General features: G+C 44.2%; 1 protein-coding gene across 1 annotated transcript; it reads right to left on the reverse strand.

Annotated features, from left to right (window-relative positions):
• Positions 1-5,338: 5,338 nt before the first annotated feature.
• Positions 5,339-11,988, reverse strand: Alg9 (alpha-1,2-mannosyltransferase Alg9). The gene is made up of 2 exons (XM_089580421.1): positions 10,587-11,988; positions 5,339-9,177 (listed from the first exon to the last, which is right to left on the reverse strand). Exons 1-2 carry the CDS (start codon positions 11,861-11,863, stop codon positions 8,661-8,663), a joined length of 1,794 nt encoding a protein of 597 aa, XP_089436547.1. The 5' UTR covers positions 11,864-11,988; the 3' UTR covers positions 5,339-8,660.
• Positions 11,989-12,472: the final 484 nt, after the last annotated feature.

Consider the following 12,472-nt stretch of genomic DNA (forward strand, 5'->3'; position numbering starts at 1 on the left):
ATATATGGTGCATGCGTGCTTTATTCACTCCGCGCGATGCAATAAAACCAAAAACAATTTGATGCATAGCACGCATATTTTATTGTGGTTGATGATACATCAGCAGAGCAATAGGTTATATTCGGAAAATTTCTTAAATGTGACTCTTCAAATGTGGCAAGCTTGGGACACACATCCGTAATCTTCCCAACCACAGGATTTCTGAAATAAAAAAGAACGCGGCAAACATCAGTCATGTGAAACAAATGGCACAATGCAGCAGCCCAAGTTAAAAACATTGGAACCAATAGAAGTGCTGCAAGTATAACAGACAATGCACTTTAACAAACACCTCATTAAGTATAAGGCAATAACAGCTCTCACGTTTCCACACCACATTTGACAATGTATCTGCTCTTTATTTATTCTCATGGGCCTTAGCGCACTAACCTGCGCAGCGGTGTACGCGACTGCGCACAGAAAGCCGCAAAGCTTCCGTTGCGAACCACTGCGAACTACACGTGCTTCCTATGGTCTGCCTTTCGCGCGTTGTCACTCTTTATACAGGCACAGTGAAACTAGCGATGTCTTAAAAATTAACAAGATGCGATAATACTCCGTCCCGCAACTTTGAAGAGGAGTGGGAATTAGCCGCGCGAGTTGAAGGCTCCCGCAGCTGTGTGATGTAGGCTCCCGAAAGTGTGAGAACAGCACACACTTGTGGAAGCCATCTCCTCGCGCTTACTGCTCCCACTGTCCTGTGAACGAATGTTATATGAGCATGCTGCATTGTCCTAGAAGCAAGTTCCAAGAAGTGTACTGGATACATACCTTCGTAGGCAATCACATGTGCACTAAGCCTTCTTTAAACCAAGGTTGACGCAGTACGGGATTCCGGTGTTCCAGAAGACCTTCAGGCGCTCCTAGTATCTTTCGAATTGCTTAAGTTACATACTACTTTCGTCCACAGACCGAACAAAGCCACACATTATAATAACAGAGCTATATAGCTCGGCAATTTCCTCACTGGCGTCCCAGAACCCTCCTCGCAGCGCCGCCTCTCCTCCTCCGCTCTTTTCTCCATTCTCCTCTTTTTTTCTTTCACGGCTGTTGCGCTCTTCGGTCTATTCCTCCGGCGAGTCTGCCTCCGCGCACCGCCGCCGCGAATCTGCGCGTCTTCTGAACCGCGGCCTGGTCAGCGCGCCTCTCAATGTGCTGACGCATGAACACGTAGGTGGTGGTGGAAACGTTTATTGCCAATGATGTAAATCGTAGGGGGCGCCTGGTTTGCCGCAAAAGTTTGCATGATTACGAGAATTGGTCTGGGTATCGGGCATGCAGCAGTATTGGGTATTGAGCGGTCCGGGGTTTGTAGTTGTCGCCAATGTGCAGCGTGCGCTATGGTGAGGGACGGAGCGGGGGGTGCGCACGCGCACAAGAAATGGCAGTAAATGCTTAAGGCCTTAAGTTTGTTAATGCCATTATTTTCGGAGTTTGTGCTACACGTCCACATTTAATGCCATTATCGAAAGTGACGATGACGATAACGCTTGCAAGGTAGTCAAAAGTTACATCTGAATATAAACATTCCTAATGAGCACAATATATCGGGAATGTTGTTCAAATGCAATGTAAAAACGATTTTCCTGAAAATTCGACTGTTCCTGCTTTACAAGTCGGAAAAGTAGCTATAAACTCGCATGTCAGAACACAAGTCGAGAGTACCTGGCTGGTTAAAATGGCGCTCTTCGCATCGAAAATGCTGTATAGATGCCTCATCTGACTGAAACTTAAGAATTAACCATTTCTTACTGGTTAGGAAGTTGTTACTAACAAAGCTGCATGCTTTTCTGCGTGTGGAATGGGAACGAGAGTATACACAATGCACGGGCGAATGAGTTGTGGCGAACTCAGTAGGTCGCGAATGGCAGTAAGGCTAATGCCATTAAATTTATGCGTGTGACACCGCACGAATGCCATTAAAACTTAAGGCAGTAAGCACTTAATGGCATTAAATCTGTCCGTGTGGCACGGGTATTAACCTTCTTTTGTCTCGGTAATACGAGAGAATATCACGGAAGGAGACAGGTAGTGCGCGGGCCGCGGGCGAACGGACCGTCGTGTGAATCGCCCTTTAACGCCATTTTAAGTACGTGCGCAGTCGCCTTCTTTGCGCGGGGAACGTGCCGGCCACACAAATGGCTCGAAGGGCAACGCGAAAATCGCGAGCCGGCCGCCCTAGAAGCTCGCCAGGAGCAGAACAGCTGTGAAAGACAATACGAGCAGAATCGCTTTATTAAGGCGAAAGCCTTTAATGCCTCATACTGTCGTGAGCAGGGAATGCACTACCTGGTCTCCTTCCGTGATATTCTCTCGTATTACCGAGACAAAAGAAGGGAATACGCACCCCCCGCTCCGTCCCTCACCATAGCGCAGGCTGCACATTGGCGACAACTGCTGCATGCCCGATACCCAGACCAATACTCGTAATCATGCAAACTTTTGCGGCAAACCAGGCAATAAACGTTTCCACCACCACCTACGTGTTCATGCGTCAGCACATTGAGAGGCGCGCTGACCAGGTCCAGAAGACGCGCAGATTCGCGGCGGCGGTGCGCGGAGACAGACTCGCCGGAGGAATAGACCGAAGAGCGCAACAGCCGTGAAAGAAAAAAAGAGAAGGGAGAAAAGAGCGGAGGAGGAGAGGCGGCGCTGCGAGGAGGGTTCTGGGACGCCAGTGAGGAAATTGCCTAAAGCTCTGCGCGACAACACTACGCGACAAATAAACAACAGCGCTACGGAGCCGTACTGATGGATTGGATTGGACTGACCGCAAACTGACATCTATGATAATGGTGATAGCAGAATGCACGGGATTTTGATTCTTACGAATGGTTTCAATGGCAAGTTTAGCTGCCTCACAACTCCACTAATTTGGAGAAGTTTTACAAATATAAAACTAGTCATTGAGTTCTTGCAAAATTCTGCAACACCTCCTTCTCCTCTTAGATAAATTTAGCTCGTTGGCGGCTCTTGCACGGCAGGTAGGAGTGGAATCGCACCAATTTACAAACATCTTCGCGTCAAACTCTCCAACTGATGCAAATAAAACTGTATACATACACGAAAGACGCGAATTTTCTGTGAAATAAAAAACGTCCATACTCGTGGCCTGGGAAAATACTCGGCCTTACATCCTTCGGACGTACACCTCGTCTCTCATGCGGATATACAAAAGTGGACACTGTCCGTACGTCCGGCGGATGTACGAATACGGATATCCGAAATCGGATTGTGTTCGTACGTCCGATCTCGGCAAAGGACGTTCGGATCTAGCTCGTACGTCCGACGGATATCTGTGGTTGCTTGGGCGGGTCGCAACAACGGTTGCTCAAAATTTTGGTGAATGTTTTCAGGAATACTGCAGCCAAATTGAGGTCAGCCAGTGATGACATCGCTGGGATTTCGTCTGCACTTTCGATATCTGTTGCATAAACCAGCGTTGTCGCTTCGGCGGACGCGGTTTTGTGCTGCGCGTCTTTTTCATTCTTCCTGTCTCCAGTCTGCACGTGGCAGCAATTGTGACACAGCTCGGGCTTGACGCCATCGCTCTCTTAAATTTCGCGTCATCCTGTAACGTGACTTGGGTGTGAATTCATCACTCTAAGTTTTGCGTCATTATGTCACGTGACTTTGGTGCGACGTCATTACCTTGGCACGTAACTCATTTTTGCAAGTCACCTTGTCACGTGGCTTTTAATTGTATTGCGTCATCGCCTTGACATGTGGCTTTCATTTTTTGAAAGTGATTTTGCTATTTGACCCACTAGTTCATTTCACGCTAATTGGCGATAGTAATTAGTGACGACGTCATCGTTTTTCGTTATTTTCAACCTTACCAATTAACTCGTTTTTCTTAATTACTCTAATTTCTTAATTGCTCACTAATTAACGATGTGACATCATTCTTCATCACGCCATTAATTTGTTACTCATCATTAAACTTTTACACATTCATTCATCTGGAGGGACGTCATCGTGTGGACACACTTTGCGGACAAGTTCTGCGGACACAACTGAGCTATACAATGTTTTCGCATTAATAAACAAAAATTTTGAATTTAGAAAATGTGCGGTATGAATTAAGCAATTAAGCGGCTTTAAAATGCATTGAAAATATAGTCACCCTACTGAAACTTTGAAATTTTGTTTAATTAACGCGAGCACCAATGTTACCAACATGACTGTGCGCATGCACTGTGGATTCATGTGCTGAAGAACGGTGCCAAAATGGATGCTACTATAACCTGTCTTACAGTCCATGCCTATGCAACTTGCAGGTAGTGAGAAATTTCTACCTTTAACTGTGAGGCTATTCCTTACAAGATGTTGGTTTACAAATTGACTGACATGTTTTAAGGCGAAGGCCTTTAATGGCTCATCATTCCGTCCGTCACACTATAGCTGTCAATCATCCCGATGACGTCATCAGTGTATGACGCCGGAACCAGAAACCACTGAATTGATTGTGGCATAGTATGTCGTAGCCATTGATTAGTAATTTGGTATAAATCAGGAATAGCAATCAGATATTAACCATTATTTGATAATTAACAATTAGTGATTAGAAATAATAATCAATTAGTAATTTGTTGGTGATTAATTAGTAATTAATTGGTCATCGGATGGTTGGAGGTGCTCGCGTCGCTCCTTACTGTGCATGCGCTTGGCGCTTTGGTGGCCACTCGCAAACAGCATTCATTCAGCAACAGAGGCAGCCAAAGTGGTGCAGAAAGGCTTTCGCCTCGCGCATTTTAGATCGTCAAAGTGGCCTCTGAAATTTTTAGAGTGCTTGCTCAGTAGTTCTTACAGCAGTAATATAAATGGAACATTATTCTGTAGCCTGCTATCAGTTTAGAGAATGGTTTAGATGAGCTGAAAGGCCTATCAGCATTTCTGCTTTCCTGTCGGTGCAGTGAGCACTGCTCCGTGTGCTCACAATTCTGACCTAAGAAAATTTTAGTCAGTAGACTCAATACCAGGCTAATCAAATTGAATAACCAGCTGTGCTACTCCTGCAAGTATGGAGAAAGCCATTGCTCTTATGCTTTTTCAAACCAACTCGGGTGTAGAAGACCGATGCCTATCCTTTTTATATCACTTTTCATGTTTCTTTAAACCATCAGCATGAAACCACATGAACAACAGTGACATGAAAAAACACGAAATCATACTGGTTTGTAAGTGAACATGGCCATGTTCACTTCCAAAAATATTAATATACTTACTATCTGTAATAAATCCACATAAAGTGTTGCAGTGTACAGAAGCACCAAATAAGTCCCAACAAATGCATCAGTTTAGAGATAAAGAATGAAGTCAACTTTAATCACTCGAACTCAGCTGGTGAGTTATTATGTACAACCAGTGACTTTGGTCAAACCAACCATTTGTGCATCTGTGGCAGAATGCTTCAATCTTGCACACAAGCAGTGTGCACAAAGTAGCATAGCATACTATTTCCACACTACTAGCCCATGCATATGCACTATATATTAATATTCTCAAGTATGGTTGGCCAGGAAGCATGACCAAACGTTGAAGAAAACAGTGTACGAAGACATGACTACAAGACACAAAAACACAGGATGAATGCTGGACTCACAAATGTTTTTGATACCAGACAAACACATGCTTACATGATACATATCTTTTAACCAAACCGATAAAACAATCATGAGTAAAGAATTTAAAAAGCTAATGTCAAGGCCACATAATAATATAATCATTTTGTAGCATTATGAACACCAATTCTTTCAGGGAGCAGGATGTCAACAGCTTAAGCGTGAATGACAAGGACATCAGTTCTTATTTTTGTACTGAATGAAATCGTAGCATCCAAAAAATAAAGCGAGGCCATATGCAGGCATAGCTATGTCAGTAAGAAATGTGAATGTCACTTATTCAGTGAAAATGCATGACTCTTTAATATTTATACATGCACTTTATTGGCTGACAAGCAATCAGCCACGAAATAAAGGAGGAATTCACACCATAACCACTATCTTCATTCACAAGGCCGTAATACAGCCTAGGAACATGTGCTAACACAAGCTTTTTTTTTTTGTCATGCACCCCACCACCTGTCCACTACCCTTACATTGTCACCGACTTGACAGGGTCTTACATTTTCCAAAATTATGTGGACAGGGAAACCGGATTCCTTCAACAGATTCCTTGAGCCTGTCTGATTATGGCCCCCTTCAATACTTAAATGCAAGACTTCATGTGCATGTCTGAGAATTAGATCTAGGGAGCATGACTATAATTGATGAATTAGCCAGGTTACTGATATTTCTCCACATATTGCTGCATCTCTATATGCTTCCAGCCATGGGCGTCCGGAAGGGGGGGGGGGGGGGCAAAGGGGGGGTTGCCCCCCTCCTGGAATTACGGATATTATTTATGCACTACTTCCTTTTTGGTGCTAACCTACTGCCGCCCCCATCCCAGGACATCGGGTGCCTTTTTACAAAAGAATGAAAAGACAGCATGAGAAACAGAACAATATGATTTATACACTGCGTACCATATAAAATCTGTTACTAGCTTCTGCCATAGAAAACACCTGCAGTTAGCACAGACAAACTCAGCCTACTGTGATGATTAACATGCTTTCTGGAAAGAGCAGGGAAAACTACCATGATAATGAGATCATTTCAAAGCACTATGACTGCTTTTGACCCAAAGAATACTGTAACGAAACATTTTAGCTATCCACAATGACCAAACTGCTTAACTGTGGCTAATTATCAATCGCTTAAATCACAAAGGTGTTTCAAGCTGCATCAAGACATTAAAAACAAAAATAATTAGCTCAATGTAAGCACAAACAATGATTCTATCCTTAATGCTTGGCAAGAGCAAGCTTAATTATTGATTCTCATTTTCTTTTGTGCCTTGCATTGGGTCTCTGAAAAGAAGCAGTATACACCTAATTGTAGAAAACAAACATCAAAGACAATATCCACTAACAATAAAACAATATATAGTGCGAAAGCCCTAAGCCAAACTTTGAGCAACCATATTCTCATCAGTCAAAGAACAAAAGGCTATTCTAGGCTCTAGAAAGTTTAAGCTAAACACTGCATCCAATTATGTACAGACTTTGTACCAACACTTTGTACAAGCACCAACACAAGCTATTACTCCAACACTGATGCAACACATCCGCATTTAGTAGAACACACTGATTTCGTCTAAAGAAAGAAGAGCAGACAGCCAAATTATGGTTTTCATACATTTTTTGCCTTTTTGGAAATGAGATACACATGTCAGTGGGTAACATATTCTCCATGATGGAACTCAGTTGTAATGCAGGCTGCATTTTTCAACTGTACAAACGCAAAAAAAGCTTCTAAACACTACGATGGCATTCTTCAGCCTTGAATCAAATTACCAACATTTGTACAGGTACAACACAATAACAATAAGGCTCTCACATTTTTGGTGGAGTGTCCTTAAAGTACATCACTGTTTCTGGCTTTCACAATGAGTTCAAACTTGCTCATTTTGACAACATATGAACTATTAATAGACAATGGCTTTTAATCAGTTATAATTAGGGGTCGGACTTTTTCAGTTTTTATTTTTGAAAATTCGGAAGACTTTTTTTGGCGTTTATTTCAGAAGGAACAGAAGTGAAATGATAGAACAGTTAGACAAAACCACAAGTGAAACTTGACCTCCAAAATGTGGATAGCCATGTTATAGTTTGGTTGTGCGGTTGAGAGAGAGGGTGGGGCAACATACGATATGTGCATTGACGACAGCGATGGAACTGGCGCTTAACCGTCATGGCAGCCAGAACACGACACTTTTTCGTGCTGCTTATGTAAGGTCTCGTGTGTTCTTAGATGAAGAAACCTGATTTACCAATAACTGCACTAAGCAGATGGTGACAGTGAACAGTGCTATGCTGGCAGACGACGTTTGGTAACAATATGGACCCTCCCAGACTGCAAAGCAGCAAACCAAGACCTCAAAACGCATACTGCACTACTTAACCCAACGATGCGCCATCTCACCGCTCCCCTGGCTTCTGCATTTTGCTAGTTTTCTCTTTTTACTGAGTGTCACTCCTATTCAACTGCCAGCTAGCTGAGGCATGCATGTCAAGGATACCGACCTTTCTCGGTTAAAACCAAATTTTGAAAATTTTATACAGCATGGTTTTATCGCTTTCTTTGATTTCAACCAAAAAGTCCAACTTCTAGTTATAACACCTTACACACGGCTACTGATATATACACGAGGTAATTTTTTTTCAAGGCGACCATATGCACAAACTTTCCACCAAATTGCAATAATTTGCAGGATCCATCAAGCTAAAGCATAGACGTTCATCTGTGTCTCCGCGGTGCAAGGTACACACATGATGCGAAGGCTTTTACTAGTAATGAACTTTTAAAACTGCAGAATCCATGCGAACAATGCCAACTCGACGATATCACAAATATATGCATGCAGTTTTTATGCCCTGGTAATGTTATGCTGTCAAAAATGTCAGGTACCTAGCCATGCTAGCAAATTTTTTTAAAGTGCACAAGCCAAGTACTGAAATTCAGTACCCTTCAAAATTTTTCCTGCATAAAGATGAGGTCTACATAAATTGAGAAAAACTAAGCAGTATTTTTAGTTGTCTTCTTCCGCTTGAGAAGGTAGTAGTTGACATATGAGCACAGCCGTTCTGACACAAATGGCACATAAAAGGCTCTTGCATAAACCGGAGACCTCCTACTGTCCAGAAACTTGACAGAAGAGACAACTTCCCAATCTGGACTGGAAGAGTAGTCTGGCTCGCGATCAGTCACATCATGGCCATCTGTATCAACCAGGTAGTCACACAAGCTTAAATTCACATAGCGCGACAGTTCTTCCCTGTTAGCATCATTCATGTCTGTGGGGATAATCCGTGTAGCATTGGCCCCTGATGCATATGGCTTGGGAAGCTGACCCCGAAATTCAGACTCAATGAATGCCAATTCCCAATTTTGAGGCAAGAAGAAAGACGAAGGAAAGCGGTACCACTCTTTCCCCACGCAAAGTGTCGATGGTACAATGTCCTCCTGGTTGCCATGCCCATCAGCAGCAAGGTTTGCAAGAGGCCCAAGCTCCATGTAGACTTCCATGGGTGCTCTGCAATGTAAAATAACAAAAAGAATGTCTTCAAGCCTGTGGTTGGATGACATAGCAAAATGCTAGTATTCACATCAAAAATGAAGTGCAAGCATTGCGTTGGAAGTCTCACATTTCTATTCTGAAAATATTGCCAACATAACAAAAGATGGTATCAACTCAAATTAAAAGGAGTGCCAACACAAAATTTACAGGAATCATTCCACTTGCCTCTGAGACAGGATACTGGCCTGGTAACAGCAGTTTGAGACCCAGTGTGCTCCAGCATGTGATGAGTTAATTACACTGCCATTTATTACACCGAAGTTCAGTTTTGACATCAGTGAGCACCGAGTAAAAGCTGCTACATTGAGGGGCATTCTGACACGTGCACGAACAGGTCAAATAGACTTGAAAACTAATGATGCACAGGCTAAGTGCCAATGCTCCAGATGAGCTGGTGATCAAAGCTGCCTACAAAAGTGTGTCACTGAGACGCACGCATTGGTGTTCTGTTGCTTCTTCTTCTTGCCTGCGCTAGTAAGAAAGCACCTTGCAACTAATGGCATGGTGGGGCAGAATGATGGGGCAGGATGCTCTACAAATGCTCAGAGACAAGCACAATGGCAAAAAGCTAGCAATCACAGAATTTAACTTATTTTGGAATTGTGCTCAAGACCTTTGTGTTTGACTGCTATGTTTTGCAGCAAGCCAGCGGCTAGCAGGCACAAAATGAAGCTGAAGCAACAAATGCTTCTTGATCAGATTTGTTGTGATGCTTTCCAGTAATGCAAGTGACTCCTGAAACAAAGTGCTAGGTGCACATGCTGGTTCATACATTAAATATTTATTTTGTTAATATCAGTCGCACGTAGCAAAGAATCGTGGGATGGTATGTAAGTAGATATCTCTGCTGCCTGCTCGAATGCCCAAGACTGTAAACTATAAACCCATGGCAATGATTTGCATACTTGACAATGGGAACTTACAAGGTTTCTCCCACACTAGTTTACATTCATGGAGGGAGATGTGAAGATCTGTGGGGCAATGCAACTTTTTCCAGGTGCACTTGCACTGATTTAATCCAAATGGAGTAAAAAGGATCACTGTTTGCTTGAAGCACAGCGCTAAATGTCCCAATATTCACACTGGGGAGTGAGTGAGCAACGCAGAAGCAATTAGCACAACAGAAAAGTTACAATGAGGCAAAAATTGTGCAACATCACCAGATATTAACAGTTAAAGAAAACCTAAAGTGAATGTCTCTGCTGCATTTGCACTTTACATTTACAGGGAGCCCAAAATATCTCAGCCCCAGTGCACACTCTTACAGCCTCAGTGAGTCCAGTATGTACCTCAATCGTGCGCACTTCTAATAATCACTTCTGCACAGCCAGGTCATAAAAAGCTGTCAGAAATAAGACTCGCACCTGAAATTACGATACAGAGCCACGGTCCTGGACACGGAGAGCAACGTAGTGGCAACCAGCAGGACGAGCCAAAGATGCTGTGCGACTGCGGACGCAGCGCGGCGTGCGACGCCCGTCAGCGAGCGCGAGTAATGGGCAGTCAGGGTCTCCAGCGCTCGGCCACAGATGGCCGCGCAGAAGCAGATAAGCGGGTAGACGGGGAACAGGAACCTCTCCTCCTTGTGTGCCTGGCTGAAGAATATTGCGCACCACAGGTAAAAGGGCGCAAGTTCCAGAAGGCAGTCGGCGGCCGCGCGGCCCTGCGATGGAGAGCCCGGTTGTTTCAGCTTGCGCGATAGCAACACAGCCGGAGCTGACGCCAGAGCAGCTGCAAAGGCGACATTGAAATTGAGCATTCCGTTCTTGAAGTAGAACGTCCAAGGTTCGACTCCGTACAAGTTGGCGCCATGTTTGCTGAACACGTTGTACATGATAATGTTCAGCGGAGCCAGCACGGTTCGGCCAAAATAATGAGTGTCGATCGTCACCAGCACAGGCAAAACGACGACGAGCGAGGCCACGCAGGAGACCAAAAAAGGGACGAGCTTACGCTTGACACAGACGATGTCGTACGCAGCCGGCAAGCTAAGTACTGCGGAGAACGGCCAGCCTAGCAGGGTTCCCACGGCAGTGGCGAAGACTGTCACTCGGTGGTCGCCTAGGAACCAGCCGCCAAAGGCAACCATTGTGCTGTACATGGAAAACGAGCTCGGAAGGTACGCAGTACACGAGACAAACATTCCAGTGCTGAACAAGAGCAGGACAAGGGTCGAACGGGCAACCACAGGCCCGAAGCGCCTTAGCACTCCTTTGTAAAAGTAGACTTCGCAAAGCGCGCATACAAAGCCCAAGATGCAGCGCATGAAGTAAAACACAAGAACCCTATTTGATTGAAGCAAGCTGCTATAGACCAGGCCTGGAAGAGCGTGGAGCCAAAGGTAAGCGTACGATCGAATAGCGTACTTCGGCGAGTACTCCCATGTTTGGAGGCCCTTTCCATACATCAAATAGTGCGTGGGCTCCCAGTAGTTGAAGGTCTCGTCACAATCAGCGATGTTGTTCCACACTGCTGCACATAGCCGAGCCGATAAAAGTGCCTTGAAAGCAGTGTATGGCAGAGGCGCCCAGGGGCCAACATGCTGGTCATCAGAAGTACTACTAGCAGCTGGCCGTGCCTTCGCGGCCAGTTGAAGTTTCCGAGGGTGGTCTCGCGGTTCCTTGCGTCGTTGTCGGGCCATCGAAATAACTGATGACTGTAAGCTTTCTGTGCTAGCTTACTTCAGTAGTGCAGATAACATTTTCGCCTTCGTGTCGGCACACAACATGGCACACAACAAGCAGACGTCGATGATGCGGTAGGCGATGCCGATGTCAATGTTTGTACGAGCGTTAATGTTGTAAATAGTGACCATAGTACCACAGTGACTTGTTGCTTTTTTTTTTGTGTGAAAAACGAGTCACCACACAGTAAGCACTTACTGTGTAATTAAAAATTTGATATTTTTATTAAGGAAGGTTTTTTTTTATGAACTTGCGATTTGTTATCTCAAGTCTGTTTCATGATATTGTTCACAGCGCAACAAGAACGGGAAAAAACGAAAGACGGAGAGTAACACAAACAAGCGCTGACTATCAACTAGTTTTTATTGAAGAACACAAGGGGTATATATAGAAACACTTATCAGAAACACTTATAGAAGAACCCCTTGTGTTCTTCAATAAAAACTAGTTGATAGTCAGCGCTTGTTTGTGTTACTCTCCGTCTTTCGTTTTTTTCCGTTCTTGTTGCGCTGTGAACAATATCATGAATACGTACCAACTCGCCCAAATTTCTGCCTTGCTCAAGT

This window comes from Amblyomma mixtum, chromosome 3 (assembly GCF_055824585.1).
Source record: "Amblyomma mixtum isolate Tamu chromosome 3, ASM5582458v1, whole genome shotgun sequence".
Taxonomy (NCBI): domain Eukaryota; kingdom Metazoa; phylum Arthropoda; class Arachnida; order Ixodida; family Ixodidae; genus Amblyomma; species Amblyomma mixtum.

Coding starts and splice junctions, on each gene's coding strand:
- Alg9 (XM_089580421.1), bottom strand. CDS start 11,863: ATGGCCCGACAACGACGCAAGGAACCGCGAGACCACCCTCGGAAACTT. Junction 9,178..10,586: donor GCTCTGTATCGTAATTTCAG/GTGCGAGTCTTA, acceptor TTTACATTGCAG/AGCACCCATGGAAGTCTACA.